At 41.8% G+C, this 25,306-nt stretch overlaps 2 protein-coding genes across 3 annotated transcripts; both read left to right on the top strand.

Moving 5' to 3' along the window:
- The first annotated feature begins 76 nt into the window (after positions 1-76).
- On the top strand, positions 77-5,733 carry LOC133644183 (uncharacterized). The gene is made up of 2 exons (XM_062038525.1): positions 77-4,609; positions 4,711-5,733. Exon 1 carries the CDS (start codon positions 2,122-2,124, stop codon positions 4,600-4,602), a length of 2,481 nt encoding a protein of 826 aa, XP_061894509.1. The 5' UTR covers positions 77-2,121; the 3' UTR covers positions 4,603-4,609; positions 4,711-5,733.
- Positions 5,734-6,751: 1,018 nt separating this feature from the next.
- LOC133644446 (protein mono-ADP-ribosyltransferase TIPARP-like) lies at positions 6,752-19,218 on the top strand. 2 transcript variants are annotated; one of them, XM_062038933.1, is made up of 7 exons: positions 6,752-6,913; positions 8,607-8,646; positions 9,797-10,274; positions 10,382-10,541; positions 10,619-10,806; positions 10,866-11,114; positions 11,225-19,218. In XM_062038933.1, the coding sequence occupies exons 1-7, from the start codon at positions 6,890-6,892 to the stop codon at positions 11,634-11,636; spliced, it is 1,551 nt and encodes a 516-aa protein (XP_061894917.1). In that variant the 5' UTR covers positions 6,752-6,889; the 3' UTR covers positions 11,637-19,218. The 2 variants fall into 2 exon arrangements, with proteins under 2 accessions (XP_061894917.1, XP_061894918.1); XM_062038934.1 differs by lacking the exon at positions 8,607-8,646.
- The last annotated feature ends 6,088 nt before the right edge of the window (positions 19,219-25,306 follow it).

The following is a 25,306-nucleotide window of genomic DNA, read 5'->3' as shown; positions in this document are numbered from 1 at the left end:
ATTATGATACATGTAAAATGTTAAGGATCGGAAATCTAAAGGGAACGTCCTTTCGAATGGAATGCAAAGTGCCTGTTTTGTGGACAGATGGACCAGTTAACATACTTGGTGTTGTTGTCCCAGAAAATCTGGAAGATCTAGGCTCAGTAAATTATGATAATCGACTAAGAAAGCTGGACAAAATTATGCAATTATGGAAAGGGAAATTCCTAACCTTGTATGGTAAAATGTCTATTGCCAACTCGTTAATTATTCCTCAATTTATTTATTTGTTTTTGTCATTACCAGCTCCATCACAAAACTTTTTTAAGATTTATGAGCGGAGGGTCTTCGATTTTGTCTGGAACGGCAAACCAGAAAAGATTAAAAGAAAGGTTTTGTACAAAGAGTATGAATATGGGGGCCTGAAACTTCTCAACCTTGAAGCTATGTGTCTGTCTTTAAAAGCATCAATTGTTCCAAAGATGTATTTAAACATTGAGTGGTACACAAATGTCCTGTTGGACAAAAAACATGTACTGTATCAAAAGAAATGGTATCCTTTTTTACAAGTGATCCCCTCCCAGAGAGTCTGCTGGGAAACATAAAGGAAACAATCCACTCATAGTGGTGTTTTCAATTTTATGTGCCAGAAAAAAGAGACAATATTTTGCAGCAGTTAATATGGATGAACTCTAATATTGTAATAGATGGAAAGCCTTTCTTTTGGAAAAATATGTTTGAAAGAGGAATCATTTTTGTCAATGATATTATCAATGAGAATGGTAAAATTATGAAGTATGATGAATTTAGAGCTATGTATGGTGATGCTTGCTCAAGCTTTTCATTTGATCAACTAACTGGAGTAATTGGGAAAAGATGGAAACAAATAATTAATTATGGAACTACTAAATTATTAGTTTGTGAAACCTCTAATAAGAAATTCTAGTTGGCAAAAAGGAACTAAAATAAATAGAAAAATATATAATTTTTATTTAATAAAGAAATCTTTGAAGGCTGCCTCATACAACACAAATGGAAAATGGGAGGACTTTTTTGACTGCCCGTTGCCATGGGATGCCATATTCAAACTAATCTATAAAACCACTATCGATGTGCAAAATCGTTATTTTCAATAAAATTATTTATAACTTCCTACCCACAGGGAAAATGTTAAAATTATGGAATATGACAGAGTCAGATGATTGCCGATTTTGTTGTCAGGAGCCTGAATCCACCCTGCATTTGTTTTGGTATTGTCATAATGTGTCTTTGTTTTAGTGCGGTGGGTTAGCGCACATTTTTAGGCGTACCGTTACGGAGCGGATAAAAGCGCCAATTTTTTTACAGGCCTTCTTTATGACCTACTGAAGGATTTTAGAAGGGTACTCAAACTTAAATATTGAAAATACCCATATAGTGCACAAAATTGTTTAAAAAATGTTATTCCGGAGTCATAAAAGGTATATTGCTGATAAATTGTTGTTTTTTTCCACTTAGGAAGGTAAATTTGCTTTTAATTGGGTCCAGTGATGGATAAACATTCAAAATGATGTCTAAAATGCATTACCAAGGCACCTGGTACAGGTACATCCTCCATAAAGTCCTGTACAGTATAGGCGGAATTAAGAAAAAAGCTGAAAAAATGTCATGTTCTGCATGTAGTGTGGGTAAAGACATTCTCTATTCATTTTGTAATTAGAATTAATCATGAAGTTGTTCATAATCGCAACTACTGTTTCAATATACATTCACAACACCAGATGGCGATATATAAACTAGCCTGCATGATCACAATAAGTTCCAGCCTGATCACATGATCACATGATCACTGTGCAGTTCAGCATCACACAGAGCTGCAATCAAGCAGGTGTTCATCAGGTAAATATAACAATAATAATGCTTTGAGAATGAGCTGTATGTTGCTTAACAAAGCATAAGGAAAGTTAAAAAGATTAGCTAGGCTACCTATTTTAGACATCTAATGTTATCAGCACATGTTTTTTTGCTGCAACCAAGGTTAAGATAGATGATGTAAATCATGTGATCCCTGTCACTGCATTTGATCAGCCTCTGTTTGCTCTGGCTAAGCTTGTACAATGGAAATGGCCGAACACCCATGGTGAAAGAGTTCATGTAGTTATGCTGGGAGGATTACACACAGAGATGGCTCTCTGGAATACACTTGGCGATCTCCTAGAGGGCTCTGGTTGGACGACAGCACTGATTGAAGCAGAAGTGGCATCAAGTGGCATGGCTGAGTCGTTTCTGAAAGCAGCACACCTAACACGAACCAGGCATGCACACCAGGTCACTGTCTTGACACTGCACAATCTACAACAGGAGGCTTTCAGGGTTAGTGCAGGCCCCAAAGATGAAGAGTCCTTCATGGCTTGGAGAAACAACATGCTGAAGAAGAGTCCGACGTTCATGTTCTGGGATCTGATCATGAGATATGAAACCCTCATTCTCATCTTCATAAGGGCACACAGAGAGCAGAATTTCCTACTGTATGTAGAAGTGCTTGAAGAACTGGCCCCTCTATTCTTTGCCTTGGACCATGTGAACTATTCAAGATGGTTGCCTGTCCATATCAGGGACATGAAGTCTTTGCCCGACTCTATCAAGGACGAGTTTGAGAAGAATTCTCACTGGGTTCTTTCAAAGACATCTAACAGGTTTTCTGCAATCCCACTGGACCAAGCTCATGAACAAGAGAACAAGAATGTGAAAGGTTCAGGTGGTGCGGTTGGCCTCACAGAAAATCCAACTGCCTTCAGAAGATGGATGCTCACAGGCCCAGAAATGGCAAGATTGATAAAGGAATTTGAAGAGGAATATCTCCAAGATGACAAAGAGAGCTTCCAGCACCATGAGCAGGGTCTTGGCACACAGAAGACATTCCAGAGACAGGTCAACAGTCTGTCAGATACCATAAGGCGTATGGGAAACCCTTTCCTGGATGTCTTCGAGGAACTTGTGACTCTTGATAGTCGCAACTGCGCAGATAAATTAGTCGCAAATACCATGCTCATCCTGGAGGACACAGGGAAGAGACAATATCAGGAGTTTGTCAAGAAGGTGCTTGATGAACGCACACAATCTATCCATGATCCGATTAAAAGGAATTCCTTGGCAGTCTTCAGGCAACCTAGACGCAAGACAATGTCTAAAGATGGGAAAAAGATTAAAGTGCTTCAGAACAACGTGGCACTCTTTGGCCAGCTATATGTAGCTATGCAGAGCCGTGAGAGTAATTTGGATGAATTCTTTACACATGAGGTGCAGTCCTTCCCTCCATCTCTCTCAGACTTTGGAAAACTTCATCTGACAGGCACCAAATCAGACCTGCTACAATGTCTTGAGCAGCCAGAACAATCAGAGCCACCCTCAACCTATGACTTCAAAGTCCTAGATGGGGCAGTAATTGTCCACTGCCTGCCCACTATTAGAGTGAGCACGTTTGATGCTTATGCAAATGAGGTTTTCATCCCCTACCTGCAGAAGCAGCTGCAGGATGCAAAACGATTGGATGTTGTATGGGACACGTACATCCCTGACAGCTTGAAGGAGTCCACCCGAGAAAAAAGAGGACGTGGTGTTCGCAGGAAAGTGTCAGGCCCGACAAAGTTGCCAGGCAACTGGATGGACTTTCTTCGCGACCCAATCAACAAGAAGGAGTTGTTTGATTTCTTGACATCCAAGATCCAAGAGTTCAGCTGGCCACCAACCAAAGCTGTGTATGTCACATCGGGGCAAGCGGTGTCAGGACAAGCTTTTGGTTCCACTAGCATGATGGACTGTTGCAACCATGAGGAGGCAGACACAAGGATAGTGGTCCATCTACAATGCGCATTGAAGGAGGGAGCAAAGACAGTTCTTGTGCGAACTGTGGACACTGATGTCATCGTGATCCTTGCTGGTTTATTTTATGATTTGGTGGTGCTTCAACCATTGACTGACATCTGGGTGGCTTTTGGCATGGGAAAAAGGTTCAGATATTACCACATAAACCACATCTGCAAAAGCCTGGGGGAACCCAAATCACAAGGTCTGCTTATGTTCCACGCATATTCAGGTTGTGACACAACATCTGCATTTAACGGAAAAGGCAAGAAGTCAGCTTGGAGGGCCTGGCAAGCCTATGATGCTGCTACAGAAACATTTATGTATCTGGCAAAGCATCCATTCCAGGAACTAAAAGTTGACTCTGAGCATTTCCAGACACTTGAGAGGCTGACTGTGATCCTGTACAACAGATCCAGTCCTTTGAACTCCATCAGTCAAACAAGGAAGGAACTCTTCTGTCAAGACAGTCGGCCGATGGAGAGATTACCTCCCACGCAGGATGCCCTACTCCAGCATGTAAAACGGGCTGTGTTTCAGGCAGGAATCTGGGCAACCAGCACAGACACACAGCAAGTGATTCCTTCTCCAAAGGACTTTGGATGGACCAAGGACGAAACAGGGTCATGGGTTCCAGTTTGGATAACCATTCCCGAGGTCTCCATTGCCTGCAGAGAGCTGATAAAATGCTCATGTAAAGGTGACTGTTCCAGCTGTAAATGCAGCAATGCTAATATTGACTGTTCTCCACTTTGCAAATGCAACTGCTGCAAATAGACACCAGGTACAGTTATGCACACCAATACACCAAGTTTCCACATTATGATGCATGTCAATTTGTTTAAATTGTGACAACAATTGTTTTCTTGCCTGTTTCACGTGCAGATTACTTCATAGTGTAGTAAGAAGAGTCATCCAGGCCATTGGTCCTCAGCCCCCATGCTGATCATGTGCACCAGCTGACTTGCCCCTTTAATTTATTTTTGGCCTCAATCAGAGTTCTAACATTATAATTGCATTAAAGGTTTTATGGATAATACTTCATGTGCTGGGTCTTGAATCATCATCTGAAAATGATACTTTTTGCTATTTCCGTCCATAATGAGGCCTTATTTGAAAGCCAAATGGTTCATAATGGAATCAAATATTGGCATTCTGGCTGTTCTGGGATGTGAAGACACTACCTGTAGACACCCTGTGCAAGTATGATGTAAAAACTAGCAGCAGGAGGACACATGACAAGAATTAGTCCTTTTTTAGTATAGGCGTTTTTTGCAGTTATTGATCAAAATAACTTATGTGCACTATAAAGGTATTTTCAATATTTAAGTTTGAGTACCCTTCTAAAATCCTTCAGTAGGTCATAAAGAAGGCCCATAAAAAATTTGGCGCTTTTATCCGCTCCGTAACGGTAATGTCACTAAGCCACCAGACTATTTTGGGTGGAAGTTGAAAAAATGTGTTTAAGGATTGGTTTGTTTATGAAGCTTAATGTGGTTTCTGTTATTTTAGGAGAGTTCATTGACAATCATGATTTAGTCAATTTAATTATAGTACTCGGTAAAATGTTTATTTTTAAGGCCAAAAACAGATATTCACTTAGTATTACTTTCTTTAAAACATTTATTCAGTATTTTCTAACTTTAGAAAGTTACATGGTTGAAAACGATAATGATGCCAAAAAACATTATTAAAAAGATGAGAAGTCCTCAAAGGCTTATTTTGAAAGTATAATTATATTTATAGATTATATGATATCTGTTGTTGTGTTCCCTAATTTGAGTGACCTGGACATAATCTGGACTGTACATAAATGCTTATTTTGAAAATGTAATTTTGTTTATAAATTATATGCAATCTGTTGTGTTCCCTAATTTTTTTCTGTGTACATGAATGAAGGTGTGTGTTGCTGAGTCCGGCTTGGACATTATCTGGACTGGGCCTGGTTTAAAAAACCCTTTAAACAAATCTAATTTAATTGACAACCTGGTCTGTTGAAGATAAGGCCCTTTTTAAAAAAATAAAATAAAATAAGATAAATAAATAAAAAACATTTTCTTGGATAAAAAAGAAAGTAAAACAATATAAAAATAATTACATAAAAAATATTAATTAATGAAAATGTTAGTGGACCAGCAGCCTATACAATCATGTGTGCTTCAGGGACTGTGTCCCTTGCAGATGTGTTGTCTATGTTGTGGGAACCAGAATATTGGTAGCAGAAAGAAATAACCCCTTTTGTGTGAGTGGGTGTGGATGAGTGTGCATAGGGGAGGTTGTTTGGGTTGATGCACTGATTGAAAGTGTATCTTGTGTTTTTTCTATGTAGATTTAAAAAAAAAAAATTTTTTTTTTTTTTTTTTTTAGAATAGGCCCGTGGGCGACTCATCTGGTCCTTACGGGCGACCTGGTGCCCACGGGCACCGCGTTGGTGACCCCTGTTCTAGGCGTACCAGAGAGAGAAAAAAGGAACTTGAGTCGGATGAGGCGTTCACTGACCTCGTTTGATTCAAGATCACATAAGAGTATCTTTAACATGTTTCTCTCTTTAAACCACATTGCATTTCTTAAGATTTTAAATATTATATATTCGCAACTGGCACTTGATTAACAAAGTTTTGCTTGTGAATGATTATAATTATTGACTATATAAAAGTTGTTGTTCAAAATGATCGATTGTTGTTTTTGACTAATTTAGTAAGTAATTTTAAAGGCAATACAATGCTGAGTTTGATTTGTTCAAATATTCTGTCCCAGCATGGGCTCCTGAAGAGGGGGTCCAGACTGAGGCCAAGGGGAAAAAAACTCATAGCCATAGCACACATAAGCATGTATGTAAGAGGGTAACATCAAACATCAAAGGACACTAAAGACATTAATAGAGCAGAGCTGATGCAACCAGCCATTTCACCTAAAGCTACAAAAATAAAGAACATACAGACTGAGGCGGTGTTCCACGCCATTATCTGCTGGGGTGGGGGGAGCATGGCCAGAGACAGGAGCTGACCCAACAAAGCAACCAAGAGAGCCAACTCCACCCTTGGCCAGTGTCCAGTCTGCATGGATGAACGAGGATGCCTTCATAAAGGTAACTGATGTTAAATGTTAATTTCTACATTTCATCATTCAAATGTATTTCACATTGTTTTCTGCATGTAAAACAATAATTATTCTTTATAAATGTGGTTTTAACCATAAAATAATGGTAATGTATTATGCAAACTTGGTATGTGTATGAATAATACAGTCAACAGAGCTCCTATTATGTAAAGCAGGGGGGTCAAACTCATTTTAGATGGGGGGCCACATGGAGAAAAATCTACTCCCAGGACTGGTAAAATCACGGCACGATAACTTTAAAAAAAAAAAGCCAACTTCAGATTGTTTTCTTTGTATAAAAACAGAACAAGCACATTCTAAAAATGTACAAATAATAATGTTGTTTTTTTTCACCGAGATTTAATGCATAGGAGGGCACTGCAACTTTAGAAAAATAGAGAAAAACAGCTGAGCAGACCTCAGATGTGTTAAAAGCAAAGTGACTTTCCGATTTATTACTAATAGTTTTCAAACTTATATCACCAAGTACCACCATAATGACCAACATTAAAATGCAGTAGCATAGTAGGCCTAACTATTTCATTAAAAAAGGCCGCTGTTTTATTTAACAATTTTATTTTTAAATTGTCCATTGCAACATTACACACAGTTTTTGAATATATTGAAGTTAAACACCGTAGTTTATTCAAATGATTCTTTGGCGTACCACTTGAAGGAGCCCGAGTACCACTGGTGGTACACGTAATAATAATAATAATAATAATAATAGATTTTATTTGTAAAAAGCACTTTATATTGAGTTAACAATCTCAAAGTGCTACAGTGTATTAAAAAAAATAAAATAAAATAACATAAAATTAAAACATTTTCTTTTTAAATAAAACAAATACAAAGATAATAAAGAAATAAATACAAATAAAAACTAGAACAGCCAAATAGCTATAACTACTATGCATATATCTAAAAAAAAAAAGGCTTTTTTAAAAAGAAGGGCTTTTAAGCCTTTATTAAAAGCATCCACAGTCTGTGGTACCCTGAGGTGGTCAGGGAGAGCGTTCCACAGACTGGGAGCGGCGGAGCACAGTTTGAGAATCCCTTTCCTACACAGAGTATATTTGCAGTATCATCTTATTGTCATTTAAAAGATGACATGACCATAATGGTAGTTATGGCCACAGTTATGAGTATTAGTTAAAAAATAAAAAAAAACTCTTTAAATGTTTTGTGTCTGATTTGCCAAGTTATAATAAAAAATTTGTATTTATATTTAAAATGGTAAAATACACAATTATTTGTAAATACAATTTGAAAAATATGCAGAATATTCCCATAAAACAATTTGGATTGTATCTATAGTAAGTAAAATAAAGTTGGAATTGAAAACAATTGTAATTAAAAATGCCAGGTTGCTTATAATACATAGATTGATTTAATATAATATAAACTTCATATTTTTGTTATAACTAAAATGCACAATGCTAGGTTTTAGTCATTGGTATTGTACTTATCAAAAAAATCATTATTATGCACAATACAAAGTTGAACTGATTTTACTTTTATTTTTTTTATTTTTTTAAATCCATACTTTGAACAGCGAGTCAAATAATACAAAGGTAAAAAAAACAAGCTTTTACAAAGCATTAAAGACATGAAACAAATCTACCTGTCTTTCATCATCATTACCATCCTGACATCGTCCTTGAGGAACTTTCTCTTTGCAGTCCACATTGTCCCTGCAGTCAACGCTCAGGAGCCGAGAAGGTGAGTTTCTTAACTATAAACTTTAATTTATTAATCTAGGTCGAGTAAATTACGTCATTTTGGGGCTAAGGGGTGTTTGCTTTGACCAGACTAGACTTCTAAAAGCTAAGTGGATTGAAGAGAAAAAAAAAGTCTGAATTTACAAAACCCAAAACCAGTGAAGTTGGCACTATGTGTAAATTGTAAATAAAAACAAAATACAATGATTCTCAAATTCCTTTCAACTCATATTCAATTGAATAGCCTGCAAAGACAAAATACTTAATGTTCAAACTGAAAACCGTTATTTTTTGCAAATACTAGCTCATTTGGAATTTGATGCCTGCAACACGTTTCAAAAAAGCTGGCACAAGTGGCAAAACAGCCTGGGCCCGAGCTCATCTAAGATGGACTGATGCAAAGTGGAAAAGTGTTCTAAGATCTGACAAGTGCACATTTCAAATTGTTTTTGGAAATGTTTTGTCCTCCGGAACAAAGAGGAAAAGAACCATCCGGATTGTTATAGGTACAAAGTTCAAAAGCCAGCATCTGTGATGGTATGGGGGTGTATTAGTGCCCAAGGCATGGGTAACTTACACATCTGTGAAGGCACCATTAATGCTGAAAGGTACATACAGGTTTTGGAGCAACATATGTCGCCATCCAAGCAACGTTATCATGGTTATGTTTATTTCAGCAAGACAATGCCAAGCCACGTGTTACAACAACGTGACTTCATAGTAAAAGAGTGCGGGTACTAGACTGGCCTGCCTGTAGTCCAGACCTGTCTCCCATTGAAAATGTGTGGCGCAACATGAAGCCTAAAATACGACAACGGAGACCCCGGACTGTTGAACAACTTAAGCTGTACATCAAGCAAGAATGGGAAATAATTCCACCAGAAAAGCTTCAAAAATTGGTCTCTTCAGTTCCCAAACGTTTACTGAGTGTTGTTAAAAGGAAAGGCCATGTAACACAGTGGTAAAAATGCCCCTGTGCCAACTTTTTTGCAATGTGTTGCTGCCATTAAATTCTAAGTTAGTGATTATTTGCAAAAAAAAAAAAAGTTTCTCAGTTTGAACATTAAATAGCTTGTCTTTGCAGTCTATTCAATTGAATATAAGTTGAAAAGGATTTGCAAATCATTGTATTCTGTTGTACTCTTCTGAAGCCAGACTAACCAACCCCTTCCAAGTCAGCATCCACTTGACCCAGAAGACCAGCAGCTTCACCCAGCAGCCCCCCATCAGCATGACCTCGCCCAAGGTTGTGAAACATGGCTCGACCCACAAGACCTGCGCGTTACTCAGCATCTCGGATAACGTGCTTCAGCCTGCCCCTCCTGGTCTGGCGCCCCCAGATGGCCAAACGTCTCCATCGCCAGCCGCCCAGATCACCTCCGAGTCCCCCGCACAGCCGCCTTTGTTCCACACAAAGAGCTTGAACGACGTGGAGATCTGCGACAGTTTCCTGCTGGGGAAGTGCCCCGAGGGGACGTCGTGTCCAAAGCATCACACGGCCTTGCCATTCCACTGGCAGCTGTGGTGCCTCAAGACGCTGACCTGGGTGGATGTGCAATCTTCTGCCCAGGTTCTCCTGGAGCGTAAATACTGCAAAGTGGACCGGGACACTGTCTGCCTCCATGACGGGTGAGTGGACGGGGAAGGGGATTGGGAAGGGGGTTGGAAACGGTGTTGGGGGGCGTTGAGGGGGCTCACTCGCCTCTGCTTGGTTTCATCTGGTCTCTGCTCTATAGGAAAAGGCTCCTAAAAGTGCATTTTGACACCATGAAGATATCCTGCTCATCCACGTACAGCAGCGTCAGACGCCTGAGCAACTCTGAGAGTCACCCGTACTTCCCCGCCAAGTGGCGCATCTACTGGAGGGACCTCTCATATTGGAAGGAGTACACCCAGGTCCATTTGTCCCGCCAAGTGTCATGAAGATCTCTCAGGCGTGGAGTCGGGAACTTTTGTTTGTGAATGTGTTGCAGGGCCAGTCCGACTTTCTCCTTAGGAAGATTAGCCAGAAGGAACCACACTGTTCTTTAATCATCGATGCCAAGAAGTACAAGGTGGACTTTACCAACATGACCCAAATTAATGTCAAGACCGGCTACCAGAGGGATGTCCGCTGCGTAGCAGTTTACCGCTCGCCTGAGTCCATGCACCCTTACTTGAAGTTGGTAACCCCGTTTATCAAGTTCTTGGCCGTGACTCACTTTGCTTCACCTCCTCCAGGACAGAGCCTGCCCAGCCTTTCCTTCAGCCCAACTTTAGTGTGGACCCTCTGGAGGACTTCACCTCCTGGTACCCTCCAGTGTGGTCTTTAGACTCAAAACAGGACATGAACCTGGTGAATGTTCCGGCCTGTTCAAGGGCCTTCAAGACTGTCCAGAAAGTCTTCAATGAGGGTCTGCATGAGAGCGAGGTGGACATTGTCAGCATCCATATGGTCCAGAATGCCCTGCACTGGGACAAGTATCAAAGGTCAGACTGTACTTATTGAACTTACCTCAGTTTGGTACAACATTTTGGATCAGTTCCAAGGTAAGCTGTGCCGCGATGTTCTAAAGATGGGGATTGTTTTGCGCTCGCAGGAAAAAGGTGTCCATGCAGAAAAAGCACGGCAGCTGCCAGGAACCTTTGGAGCGCCATCTCTTCCACGGCACTAATCAAAAGGCCGCCAATGACATCTGCCAGAACAACTTCGACCCGTGCAAGCATATATCCAGTAACGGCACCTACTTTGCTGCCTCAGCCAAAACGTCCCATTTGTACACGACTTTGGGGGAGCCTGATGGGGTCCGCCACATGTTCTTAGCAAAAGTCCTGGTGGGGAAGAAGATCTTGGGCCCGTATTCTTGGCAAGACCGCTACGACGCCTGCGTTAACAAAACATATCTGCCCGACGAGTTTATCGTCTCTGACAGCTGTCAGATCTACCCCTACTTCTTCATCAGTTTCAAAGACGAGTCCGACTTCATCGACTTCGACTTCATCGACATTTGACACGGTCCACGTTGGCAAAGAATGTTCCGTTTGTCATCCACAAAGAAAGTGAAGCACCGGCATGTACCAGACGGTCTATTTCTAGGCCAGGGGTCACCAACCTTTTTGAAACCAAGGGCTACTTCTTGGGTACTGATTAATGCGAAAGGCTACCAGTTAGATACACACTTAAATAAATTGCCAGAAGTAGCCAATTTGCTAAATTTACCTTTAACTCTGTTATTATTAATAATTAATGATATTTATCTTTGTGGAAACACTGATAATCTTAATGATTTCTCACAATAAATATATATAGAAACAGATAAATATCAATATGCAACACTTTATTTTTATATTTTCTCTTAAGTGCACATTTTTCAAATTGAACATTTTCAAATGATCACTTCTAAGACAGTCTTGTGAAATCACAATATCCCATTTTAACTAGCCAGCCACTAACATTTTTTAACAAATCATGAAGTACTTTGCACCATGTTTGTACAAATAATAACTCATGTAAAATACAAAAGTAAACGCTCAAATTTTTAAATCATGTCACACTTTGAACTGGACACCAAATCTGTTATCTGTTTCTTTGTCAGTTAGTGGGAAGCCTGCCATTGCATGCTGTTAACTAGTGTGTTGTACTCTGGTGTGTAACTTGACACTGCAACTCTGAGTGAGTCTTGCAGATGTGCATCAGTGAGGCGTGTTCTGTTTGTTCTTGATGAAGTTCATGTCAGAAAAGGCTGATTCACAAAGATAAGATTGTTCCTCATTGTTTGCGGAACCTTCTTAATCTTTTGGACATATTTTCACAGCAATCTGGCTTTAAGCTTAATTATGATAAATGTAAAATGTTAAGGATCGGAAATCTAAAGGGAACGTCCTTTCGAATGGAATGCAAAGTGCCTGTTTTGTGGACAGATGGACCAGTTAACATACTTGGTGTTGTTGTCCCAGAAAATCTGGAAGATCTAGGCTCAGTAAATTATGATAATCGACTAAGAAAGCTGGACAAAATTATGCAATTATGGAAAGGGAAATTCCTAACCTTGTATGGTAAAATGTCTATTGCCAACTCGTTAATTATTCCTCAATTTATTTATTTGTTTTTGTCATTACCAGCTCCATCACAAAACTTTTTTAAGATTAATGAGCGGAGGGTCTTCGATTTTGTCTGGAACGGCAAACCAGAAAAGATTAAAAGAAAGGTTTTGTACAAAGAGTATGAATATGGGGGCCTGAAACTTCTCAACCTTGAAGCTATGTGTCTGTCTTTAAAAGCATCAATTGTTCCAAAGATGTATTTAAACATTGAGTGGTACACAAATGTCCTGTTGGACAAAAAACATGTACTGTATCAAAAGAAATGGTATCCTTTTTTACAAGTGATCCCCTCCCAGAGAGTCTGCTGGGAAACATGGCGGGGTTCATAAAGGAAACAATCCACTCATAGTGGTGTTTTCAATTTTATGTGCCAGAAAAAAGAGACGATATTTTGCAGCAGTTAATATGGATGAACTCTAATATTGTAACAGATGGAAAGCCTTTCTTTTGGAAAAATATGTTTGAAAGAGGAATCATTTTTGTCAATGATATTATCAATGAGAATGGTAAAATTATGAAGTATGCTGAATTTAGAGCTATGTATGGTGATGCTTGCTCAAGCTTTTCATTTGATCAACTAACTGGAGTAATTGGGAAAAGATGGAAACAAATAATTAATTATGGAACTACTAAATTATTAGTTTGTAAACCTCTAATAAGAAATTCTAGTTGGCAAAAAGGAACTAAAATAAATTGAAAAAAATATAATTTTTATTTAATAAGGAAATCTTTGAAGGCTGCCTCATACAACACAAATGGAAAATGGGAGGACTTTTTTGATTGCCCGTTGCCATGGGATGCCATATTCAAACTAATCTATAAAACCACTATCGATGTGCAAAATTGATATTTTCAATACAACTAGGTCACCCAAATGGAAGAGAAAATGTTGAAGTCATTGGACTCATTCAAGATACAACTCAAACAATACAAAATGAAGAAATACCAACGTGATTTGAATGACTACAAAGAGGGAACAGTTTACCAATGGCAAAAACCAACCTACAGAGGAAGACAGAGAATCAGAGCCAAACCAGGTGTCTATCGTCAATCTGATGACTATCCCTCAGCTGTGAGTGACCAATCAAGTGAGAGTGAGGATCTGACAACCAACCGCAGAGCACCTTTTTTAGATCTACCCCACCCACACCAACGTGGAAGAGGAAGAGGAAGACGAGGCGGGGCAAACGAGGGAAGAGGTCCACCCAGGAGATCCCCAAGACAATTCAATCACCCATAGTGAATCTGTCTAAAGTTCCACTCACCCCAGCCCAAACCTCAGTTCTAAATAAAGGTCTTTCATTTGCAGTAACCAACAAAGTCAATGCTTTCAACCTAAAAGTTGACACCTATAAGTTCATGAGACAACTTCATTTGAAACACTTTTTCTCTCCTCTCCATAAAAATGCAGCATATTCAACTGAACAGTCATCACAAAGTGAAGAGAGTAAAACTGGAACACAAAAACCTTCTCCCTTTGCTCCAAAGTCATCATTTTGCCCTTTCACCAACCTAAGCCCTGCGATTTTGACATTTAACAAATTAGTTGAGAATGATCTTGAAAAAATGTTAAAAAAAGATAAAGGCCCAAAATACTCAAACTTGAGTTCTGAAGAGCGCAATGCATTAGAAGAGTTGGAGAACAATCCAGAAATCACTATCCGCTCAGCAGACAAAGCAGGAGCTGTGTGTATCCTTGACACTGAATACTACCATCAGAAAATGCTTGAACTTTTGAACAGCCCCACCTACAGGAAGCTAGAGAAAAATCCTATGGATGAATTTAAATCTGAAATTGACAGTCTGCTGAAAGTTGCATTCGAATCAAACTGGATCACAAAAAATGAGCATGCCTATCTGACTAACCAGCACCCAGTCACCCCCATCATATATTGTCTTCCCAAAATCCATAAACATCCTACAGAACCCCCATTGAGGCCAATAGTCTCAGGAAGAGGCTCAGTGACTGAACCATTGTCAAAATATGTTGACTTCTTCTTGAAAGATTTTGTGAAAGACCTACCCGCCTACCTTGGAGACACAAAAGATGTACTTAACTGTCTGACTGAATATACTGCAAATCAGAATACAATATTGGTGTCTCTTGATGTTGAAAACCTATATGGTTGCATTCCCCATGAAGATGCTTTGAACTCTGTGGCCTATTACCTATCCAAGAGAGAAGCAACACACAATCCCCCTAATGAATTTCTATTAGAATTGTTACACTATGTACTGAGTCACAACTACATGCTGTATGACTCCAAATGGTATCTCCAACAAGCAGGGACTGCGATGGGGACCGCAACAGCGCCCTCTGTAGCTGGATTAGTGGTAGGGAAATGGGAAGAAGAAGTCATACATGACCCAAATAGTAACCCTTACCATTCAAATATAAAACTGTACAAACGATACATTGATGACATCCTGATATTTTGGGAGGGGACGCAAGAAGAATTGATGGACTTTGTGAAATATCTCAACAATAGTTCAGCGTTCCTTAAATTCACCTGTGAACATAGCACTGAAAAGATTAATTATTTGGATTTGAGCATACATAAAGATGAAACAGGAGCTATTCACACTTCTATTTATAGAAAAGATATGGAACGAAATTCAATATTACATGCCACAAGCAATCATCCCAAACCCCTAAAGGACAATATCCCAGTGGGTCAGTTTTTGAGGCTCAAACGCAACTGTTCAGACCTTGAGGACTTTCACTCCAAAGAAATAATCATGGCTGCTCGGTTCAAAGAAAGAGGTTATGCCTCTAACTCTATTCAGAAAGCCATACAGCGAGCTAATACTACTGCTCGTACTGATCTCCTGTCCAACATTCAGAAAACTAAGAATCCAAGCCGGGCCTGTTTCTCCACTGAATTCAACCATTGTGCTTCACAAATAAAGGAGACACTCAAGAAACACTGGCATGTGCTCCAAGCAGAAGAAACACTAAAGGACCTCTGCAAATCCCCACCTCTTTTTGCTTTCAGGAGAGCGCCTACAATTAAAAACATGGTCATGTATAAGAATATGATTCCCAAAAAGACCACCACATGGTTGACAACAACAACAGGCATGTATAGATGTGGTAACTGTGCCTGCTGTAACAATACAACAAAAACTAAATCATTTAACCATCCTCACACTGGGAAGAAAATTCCAATAAGGGAATTCATCAACTGTAAGTCAACTCATGTGGTCTACATGCTATTATGTCCCTGTAGCTTAGCCTACATTGGAAAAACCAAAAGGCCGCTAAAACAAAGAATATCTGAGCACAAAACAGCAATTCGTACAGGCAATATGGACTATGCCATTGCAAGACATTGTGACATACACAAATGTGTTGTCACATTTTTGTTTTTTTATGTATTTGCTTTTGTATTTTTAAGAGCCTCAGTGTTCAGTAGAATGAGCAGTGAACTGATAATTCAGGCACAGGCCTATTCCACCTTTCGCCACCAGGTGGCAAAACCCCTTCTGTGAGACAGGTAGTATAGGTGGTCACGTGACGTCTTCTCTTCAGATGAACAAGGAAAGAGAAACGTAACAACACACAAGCTGACTCTGTCTCCTTTTTGTCCTGTTTTATCAGGTAAATACAATATTAGAACATACTACATGTTCTCTATGAGCACTTTATGGTGTAAAGCAAAGATTCTCTTGGTTCTTTACCAGAAATGTCGTGATTTTGTAGAACTTTGATGTGTGAAGTGAATCTCAGTGTAAACATACAGATTCATGGCAGCCATGTTACTGCTGCTTAAAAACGTGTCCTTTTGTTTGTTTCTGTGACAGTATTATGTTGCTCCCTGCAGTATTTGAAGCTCCGTTTTTCTAGTGTTTTATATGAGTGATGCCTGTTGCATTTGAGACAGTATATTTTCGTTTTTGATTTAGTTAGTTGTTTCTCTACTGAAGTGCCTTGTAATGAATCTTACTAGTCCATTGTGTTATGCCAATGCAGTATTTAGCCTACCTTTTGGGGTCCATATTTTGTGAATTGTGGTTTCATGATAAATGCCAATTCATGGTTTGGATAAATAAGTCCATGTTTATGTGGAACGTTAAAGGACAACTCCGTTCTAAAAATATAATTGGTAAATGCCAACGTTAAGAACCAGTTGATTGATACTGTGAACATAAAACATATGGGAATATGAAGGAAATGATGTTTATTGTGATTTTGATGATGATGTGTAAGAAAAGAAGAAGATATGGGTTTATTGTAATTTTGTGAATGTGATAATTGAATACTGAAACTCTTTAAACAGAAAGAAAGAAAGTGAATTAAGTTGATAATTGTTTAATAAATGAGATGAACAAGGAAAGAGAAACGTAACAACACACAAGCTGACTCTGTCTCCTTTTTGTCCTGTTTTATCAGGTGAACAACACTGCAGAGCAGTTTGTAAAATATAATCTGTCAACATAGCCACACCCCTGGGGCGTGTTACAGATTCTTGGGGGCTCGTCCGGGATTGGCTCCTCCCACCGACCTGGAGTCGATCCCAAAATCTACATCGGTGACCCAGAGAGAGAGACTTGCCGATGCGACGTGTCGGACCTGTATTACACAGACCTGGTGATGCGACGTGCTGAGTGCGTGGCCCAGAGGGAAAGCTGCTGATGCGACACGTGGTGCCCTGAGCCGAAGGAGAACTGTCATTCGCTGAGAGCAGAGACTGTTTGAGAGACTTGGACTGAGCGACGAGTGGTGGGAAAGGGACTTGTCATGGCGGACAGAGCGAGGAAGAACCTGGTCTGGGAGATCAGGAAAGGCCTGCTTTCGTTGTCACCTGAAGAACTTTTCCAAATTGCCAAGGGTGTCGGCCCAGTTCTAGACGAAGATCCGTCACAGCTCGACAGTGAAGACGTGAATGGGTGTTTCGACCACATCCATGAGTTCATGCACAGTAAGCGACTGCTTGAGTCTGAAGATACCGGTATGGTTGAATTACTTTTGTTGAAGGATGCTATTGATAAGGTCATGGAATCTCACAGTAAGGTTACTTTACCAGTTGATTCACATGCACGTGAAGAGCCAGAGCTCATTGATTTAGCCTCTGGTGGGGTCAGCCAGCCAGACACAGCTAATGTAACTGGTCTAGTTAGTGTAACCTCTGATGATAATTCTCAGTTACACACTGCCTCAGGTATTGCTACTACAGCTAACTCAGTAAATGTTATGCCAGATGATATTCAGAAAATGCTTGAAAGTTATGAGGATTTGAGTAAGAAACTACGCCAATTCATGAGTGTGCCCACCTCACATCCAACCTCACAACCCACACTCCAGAGTGTGCCCACCTCACAACCCACACTCCAACACCCTCCTCCATCAAACAACAACACACCATTCTTGCTCATGCCCACTTCTCATCCTCCCCCACAACCTGCACCTGTACAGCACATTCCACTGAACAACCCACCATTCATACCCATGCCCACTTCACACCTTACCTCAAAACCCACACCTTCACAGCTTCCTCCCCAGAACCCTGACACCCCACACCATACACACGAGAAGATGGTGTCCCTGAGAGACTTGTCTTACCTTCACCGCCGTGAATTTAAAGTGCAAGGGGGCCAGATCGGTGATCATTCTTCTGACATCAGCTACACTAGCGTATGCCGGCAGATCGACGAAGGATTAAAGGAGAACTTCGGTGACCTTGAAATAGTGAGAGGTGTACTACGGATCATTAAGCCTGGAGATTTCAAGGACATGCTCATGAATAAGGAGGATATGACCGTAGCAGAGCTCAAGGGTTTCCTTCAGTCTCACTTGGGAGAAAAGAGCAGCACAGAACTTTTCCAAGAGCTAATGTGTGCTAAGCAAAATGAACATGAGACCCCTCAACAGTTCCTGTATCGTGTAATTGGTCTGAAGCAGAGAATCCTGTTTACATCGAGACAAGCTGAAACTGAGATTAAGTGCAGCCCAGAGACAGTCCAAGGTGTCTTCCTGCACACCGTGTACCAAGGAATAGGACACAAGCACAACGATATCCGCAGAGAGCTAAAGCCCTTACTCTCTGACAGCACAGTAACCGATGAGACAATCCTGAAACATGTCATGAAAATAACAAGCGATGAGAGTGAGCGGCGACGCAGATTGGGATCACTACCCCGGCAGAAGCAAACAGCTGCACATAGTGCCCAAATGGAGGTAGAACCTGCAAAAGAGTCTAACCCGAAGAAAGAGACTGTTGATCGTAAAACCAAGACAGACAATATACTACAGCTCACAGAGAGGATCGATGTGTTGACTAAGCTGGTTGACTCATTGGCTGCAACTGTGGAGAAAGATCGTGCCTGTCGATGTTCGTCACCTAAACCTCAAGCAGGTAGGAAAGAGAGACAGTATGGCTGTCCAAAGTGTCTTGAGAAGGGTCTACAGGACTGTAAACACTGCTTTTACTGTGGCGAAGAGGGTCACCGAGCAGTAGGCTGCTTGAAAAAACCTAAGCGCCAGGGAAACGAGAGCCGGTTGCTGAAGAGGGACAGCCAGTAACCGGAGCGACCTCAAAGTCCCAGTCTGAAGATGTACAAAAGCTTGAGGCTCACAACAACCACAGCTGTGGTGAAGATAACCCTCAGAGAACAACTGCAGAGGCAGTTACTGTGAACAGAGGACGGCGTCACAGAAAGGCGACTGCCCTGTCCTCACCCCACCCCTCACCCCCTAATGAACCGATTGCCAAGCTGATAGGCAAGAAGGCCTTAACCAACTGTCTCCTGAATGGCCTAGCAGTCAGTGCCCTTGTAGACACAGGGGCTCAGGTGAGCATTATCAACCATTCTTGGAAAGAGACCTACTTACCTGAGCTTGACATTAGACCGCTGGCAGAGCTTATGGAGGATGAAGAAAAGCTCAAAGTATATGCTGTGAATGGAGACCTCATTCCTTTCACCGGATGGGTCACTATAACTGTGAGCTTGCCTGAAAACAAAGACCCCGACTTGGCTATTAAAGTCCCGTTCCTTGTAAGCCACTTGCCCTTAGATACGCCACTAATTGGGTTCAATGTGGTGGAAGAACTGATCAAGGGGAAGCCAGAGAGACTACTCCCCATATTAACCCGTTTGCTAGGGGGAGCTATGTCGATTCCTGATGACACCGCTGAGACTATTGTGCACTTTGTCCAATCAAAGAAACCCAATACGCTTCAGGGACGTCTGAGAACAGGTCAACAGGACAAGGTCATCCCCGCTGGCAGTGTAATGTGGGTAAAGTGCAGACTCCCACCTAATCTTGACCCATCTGATGCCCTGGTGTTATTTGAGCCGGATGAGAGTAACGTTCAGTTGCAGCAGCTGGATGTCGGTGAGGGTTTGCTTGAGATCCAGAATGAGAAGAGCCCATATGTAGCTGTGCCTGTGGGAAACCACCTGAAACATGATGTTACGTTGCCGCGCAAATCAGCTATTGGTAGTGTCCAGCCAATTAAGAAAATAATTGAAACTGACTCACCTGGAAAGGACACGAGAGTCCACAGTGTCACTTCCTCCCCTGCTGATGCAAGCCTGTCACAGCCACAATGGGAACCACCAGTTGACATAAGTCACCTAGATGAGGAACAACAAAGGGTTGCGAAAAGCATGCTGTATGAGGAGTCAGGAGCATTCGCCCGGGACACCAATGACATCGGGTGCATCCCAAGTCTACAGATGACGATCAACCTGAAAGACAACATTCCTGTGCAGAGATCATACTCTTCAATACCAAAGCCCCTGTTTGCTGAAGTGAAGGAGTACATTCAAGATCTCCTAGCAAAGGGATGGGTTGTAAAATCCAAGTCTCCGTATTCAGCTCCTGTCGTGTGCGTCCGCAAAAAGGATGGCTCACTGCGCCTTTGCATCGATTATAGACTTCTGAACCAGAAGACTGTTCCTGACAGGCACCCGTTGCCCCGGATTCAAGATCTGACCGACACACTGGGTGGCCATTCTTGGTTCAGTATCCTAGATCAAGGCAAGGCGTACCATCAAGGTTTCATTGACGAGGGTTCAAGGCATCTCACCGCCTTCATAACGCCTTGGGGGTTATATGAGTGGGTGAGAATACCCTTTGGCCTCTCAAACGCACCCGCAGCCTTCCAAAGGAGCATGGAAGAGATGTTATGCTCACTCAGAGATGAGTCCTGTATACCATACCTGGACGACATCCTTTGCTATGCGAAAACGTTTGAGGAACACGTGGAATGCGTCCGCAAAGTCCTGAAAGCACTCCAAGATCATGGTGTGAAGCTGAGACCCGAAAAGTGTGAACTGTTTCGCAGACAAGTCAGATATGTTGGTCGCCTTGTATCGGCAGCTGGAGTGGAGATTGATCCAAAAGACCTGGAGGCTGTGCAGTCCCTCAAAAGTAAGACTCCACAGACTGTTGGTGATGTAAGAAGACTCCTAGGCTTCCTTAGTTACTACCGCAGCTTCATACAGGACTTCTCACGCATCGCAAAACCAGTGTATGAGCTACTCCAAGGAAGATCTGTCACGTCACCAGTCCAGCCCCAGCGCGGAAAGAGCAAAGGTCCTCAGTTGGCCTCGAGAACCCCTGTGAACTGGACCAGTGAACATCAGAGGATACTGGAACAACTCATTGACCTACTTACCAACCCACCTGTCCTGGCCTATCCCGACTTCAGCCTGCCATTCTCACTGCACACAGATGCCTCAGAACAGGGTCTCGGCGCTGTACTCTATCAGCGGCAGGACGGCAAGTTGAGAGTACTGGGTTATGGCTCCAGAACCTTGACACAAGCAGAGAAGAACTATCGCTTGCACAGTGGGAAGTTGGAATTCTTGGCTCTAAAATGGGCGGTGTGCGAAAAGTTTAGAGATTATCTATTTTATGCCCCACGCTTCACCATTTACACGGACAACAATCCCCTCACGTACGTTATGAGCACGGCAAAGCTCAATGCCGTTGGACACCGTTGGGTCGGAGAGTTGTCTGACTTCCGATTCGAGATCAAGTACAGACCTGGAAAGGTGAACATAGATGCTGACACCCTGTCCCGTCTTCCCCTCGACATGGACAAGTATGTAGCTGAGTGCAGTGAGGAGCTATCACAGGAAGTGGTGCGTGCTACCTGGGATGGAACTACAGCAGCCCAGAAGCAAGATGTAGCCTGGATCGCAGCCCTCACTCTCGCCACAGATACTGCTCCCGAACCCCCTGTCAGCATCCCCATCAGCCGAGACGAGCTGTTTGAAGCTCAAAGGGAAGACCCAGTGATTGCAGAAATCATTAAGCTGAGAGAGACAAATGCAGTGTTAACCAATGACACCAGACATACTGTGAGTAGAGCAGCAAGTAAGCTCCTCCGTGAATGGAACAAATTGCACCTGGAGCGTGGACTTCTTTTCAGACTGACCTCTGACAGAAAGCAGCTGGTTCTCCCTGCCAAATACAAACCAAAGGTCTTGAAGTGCCTTCATGACGATATGGGACACGTCGGTACAGAGCGAGTACTGTCCCTGGTAAGAGAACGCTTTTACTGGCCGTCTATGAAGAAGGAAGTGGTGGAGTATGTGACGAGGAGATGTCCGTGTATAAAGGAGAAGAAGCCAGTCAACCATGTCCGTGCTCCTATGGGCGCAATCACATCCAACACACCTTTGGATCTTGTCTGTATAGACTATCTGCACCTGGAGACCAGCCGAGGCGGGTACGAGTACATCCTGGTCGTTGTGGACCACTTCACAAGATTCGCTCAAGCTTATCCGACAAAGAACAAGTCCGGACGGACAGCAGCCGAGCGCATCTTTGACGATTTCATCCTACGGTGGGGATATCCAGGTCGTCTACACCACGACCAAGGCCGTGAGTTTGAAAACGAGCTCTTTAAGACCCTCCGTCAGAAAGCTGGAGTGGGACACTCAAGAACGACGCCGTACCACCCTCAGGGCAACCCGGCCGAGAGGTTTAATAGAACACTCTTGCAGATGTTAAGGACACTCGGTGCGAAGGAAAAAGAGCGATGGAAAGATCACCTCCAACATACCGTACACGCCTATAACTGTACACGTCACGAGTCTACTGGGTACTCGCCCTATTTTCTCATGTACGGGCGCAACCCCCGGCTCCCTGTAGACGTGTTGTTTGGTCTGATGGAAGAGAAAGACACTGTGTCCCACAAAAGCTATGCACAGAAGTGGGCGGGAAAGATGTCTGAAGCATACAAGATCGCCAGTGAGAACAGTAGACAGTCAAGTGAGCGGAACAAGTCCTACTATGACAAGAAGCTGAGAGGTGTGGTCCTACGTCCTGGAGACCGAGTCCTAGTAAGGAACCTCAACGAGCGTGGCGGCCCAGGCAAACTCAGATCGTACTGGGAAAAGAAGATCTATGTAGTCAAAGAGCAAGTAGGAGACAACCCTGTGTACGAAGTTCACCCTGAAGGTGGTGATGGACAGAGGACCAGAGTTCTCCATCGGAACCTGTTGTTGCTCGTCAATGACTTACCTGTTGAAGCCCCAGCGCATCCAGTTGAACCCACACCTAAGAGACAAGCTAAACAGAAACACTGTCAACCACGTCATGCCGATGTGAGAGAACACCAGAGCGACTCAAGTGATTCCGATTCTGAAGGAGAATACGGAGGGTACTGGTTGAGATTCCCTGTAAGAGAAAGAGAACAAACAGGAGAGGATACTTACCATACCATAACTACCTCGACCCCAAGGAATCCAGTCCGTGAAGAAGTCAGTGGTCCAAGCCGAGTACCTGCAAGGAAAAAGAGACAAGTGACAATACCAGTAAGAAGAGAAAGAGTTGATGAAACACTCACAAGAGAAGAACAAAGACCGATGGAGACACAACCAAACGCATACCTACCTGATCCGGAGTTACCTGAAGCTGGAAGTGAAGAGGATGAGCATGTCATTCCTGTGGAAGAAGAGGTTGATTTGCCTTCCCCTGTACGTGACACACCCGATGAGGTCAGGCGATCCGCAAGAGAAAGGAGACCAAGACAGATGTTCACATACCAGACACTTGGTGAACCGTCATTGCAACCACACCACGCTGTCAATGCAGTACATACATACACAACACCCTACTCCCCACCATACAATCCTTACCAGATTCCACCACCTTTCCTGTTTTCGCCTTACACCCCTTACCCCCATACACCCTATGCATTCAGCACACCAACAACACTTTTGAGTTATTGAAGTTTTGTTTTGAGATCTTTTGAAAGAAAAATGGTTTGAAATGTCAGGAGCCACTTCTTATTTTGTCAGGGAGTGTGTGACATACACAAATGTGTTGTCACATTTTTGTTTTTTTATGTATTTGCTTTTGTATTTTTAAGAGCCTCAGTGTTCAGTAGAATGAGCAGTGAACTGATAATTCAGGCACAGGCCTATTCCACCTTTCGCCACCAGGTGGCAAAACCCCTTCTGTGAGACAGGTAGTATAGGTGGTCACGTGACGTCTTCTCTTCAGATGAACAAGGAAAGAGAAACGTAACAACACACAAGCTGACTCTGTCTCCTTTTTGTCCTGTTTTATCAGGTAAATACAATATTAGAACATACTACATGTTCTCTATGAGCACTTTATGGTGTAAAGCAAAGATTCTCTTGGTTCTTTACCAGAAATGTCGTGATTTTGTAGAACTTTGATGTGTGAAGTGAATCTCAGTGTAAACATACAGATTCATGGCAGCCATGTTACTGCTGCTTAAAAACGTGTCCTTTTGTTTGTTTCTGTGACAGTATTATGTTGCTCCCTGCAGTATTTGAAGCTCCGTTTTTCTAGTGTTTTATATGAGTGATGCCTGTTGCATTTGAGACAGTATATTTTCGTTTTTGATTTAGTTAGTTGTTTCTCTACTGAAGTGCCTTGTAATGAATCTTACTAGTCCATTGTGTTATGCCAATGCAGTATTTAGCCTACCTTTTGGGGTCCATATTTTGTGAATTGTGGTTTCATGATAAATGCCAATTCATGGTTTGGATAAATAAGTCCATGTTTATGTGGAACGTTAAAGGACAACTCCGTTCTAAAAATATAATTGGTAAATGCCAACGTTAAGAACCAGTTGATTGATACTGTGAACATAAAACATATGGGAATATGAAGGAAATGATGTTTATTGTGATTTTGATGATGATGTGTAAGAAAAGAAGAAGATATGGGTTTATTGTAATTTTGTGAATGTGATAATTGAATACTGAAACTCTTTAAACAGAAAGAAAGAAAGTGAATTAAGTTGATAATTGTTTAATAAATGAGATGAACAAGGAAAGAGAAACGTAACAACACACAAGCTGACTCTGTCTCCTTTTTGTCCTGTTTTATCAGGTGAACAACACTGCAGAGCAGTTTGTAAAATATAATCTGTCAACATAGCCACACCCCTGGGGCGTGTTACAACATTACTCTGAAGCAAACCACGGTTCACCCTCTTCATTAAGATTCTATGGGATTGAACACATCATGATGCCCAAAAGAGGAGGAGATATTTTGAAAAAACTATCACAGAGAGAAATGTTCTGGATCTACACACTCAATACTATGACACCAAATGGACTCAATGATGACTATAGCCTAAAAT

This window comes from Entelurus aequoreus, linkage group LG27, assembly GCF_033978785.1.
Source record: "Entelurus aequoreus isolate RoL-2023_Sb linkage group LG27, RoL_Eaeq_v1.1, whole genome shotgun sequence".
NCBI lineage: Eukaryota > Metazoa > Chordata > Actinopteri > Syngnathiformes > Syngnathidae > Entelurus > Entelurus aequoreus.
The sequence above is the reverse complement of the archived record's forward strand: the minus strand, read 5'-3'. Positions and strand labels throughout refer to the sequence as shown.

Coding starts and splice junctions, on each gene's coding strand:
- LOC133644183 (XM_062038525.1), top strand. CDS start 2,122: ATGCTGGGAGGATTACACACAGAGATGGCTCTCTGGAATACACTTGGC.
- LOC133644446 (XM_062038933.1), top strand. CDS start 6,890: ATGAACGAGGATGCCTTCATAAAG. Junction 10,275..10,381: donor ACTGTCTGCCTCCATGACGG/GTGAGTGGACGG, acceptor TCTGCTCTATAG/GAAAAGGCTCCTAAAAGTGC. Junction 10,542..10,618: donor ATTGGAAGGAGTACACCCAG/GTCCATTTGTCC, acceptor AATGTGTTGCAG/GGCCAGTCCGACTTTCTCCT.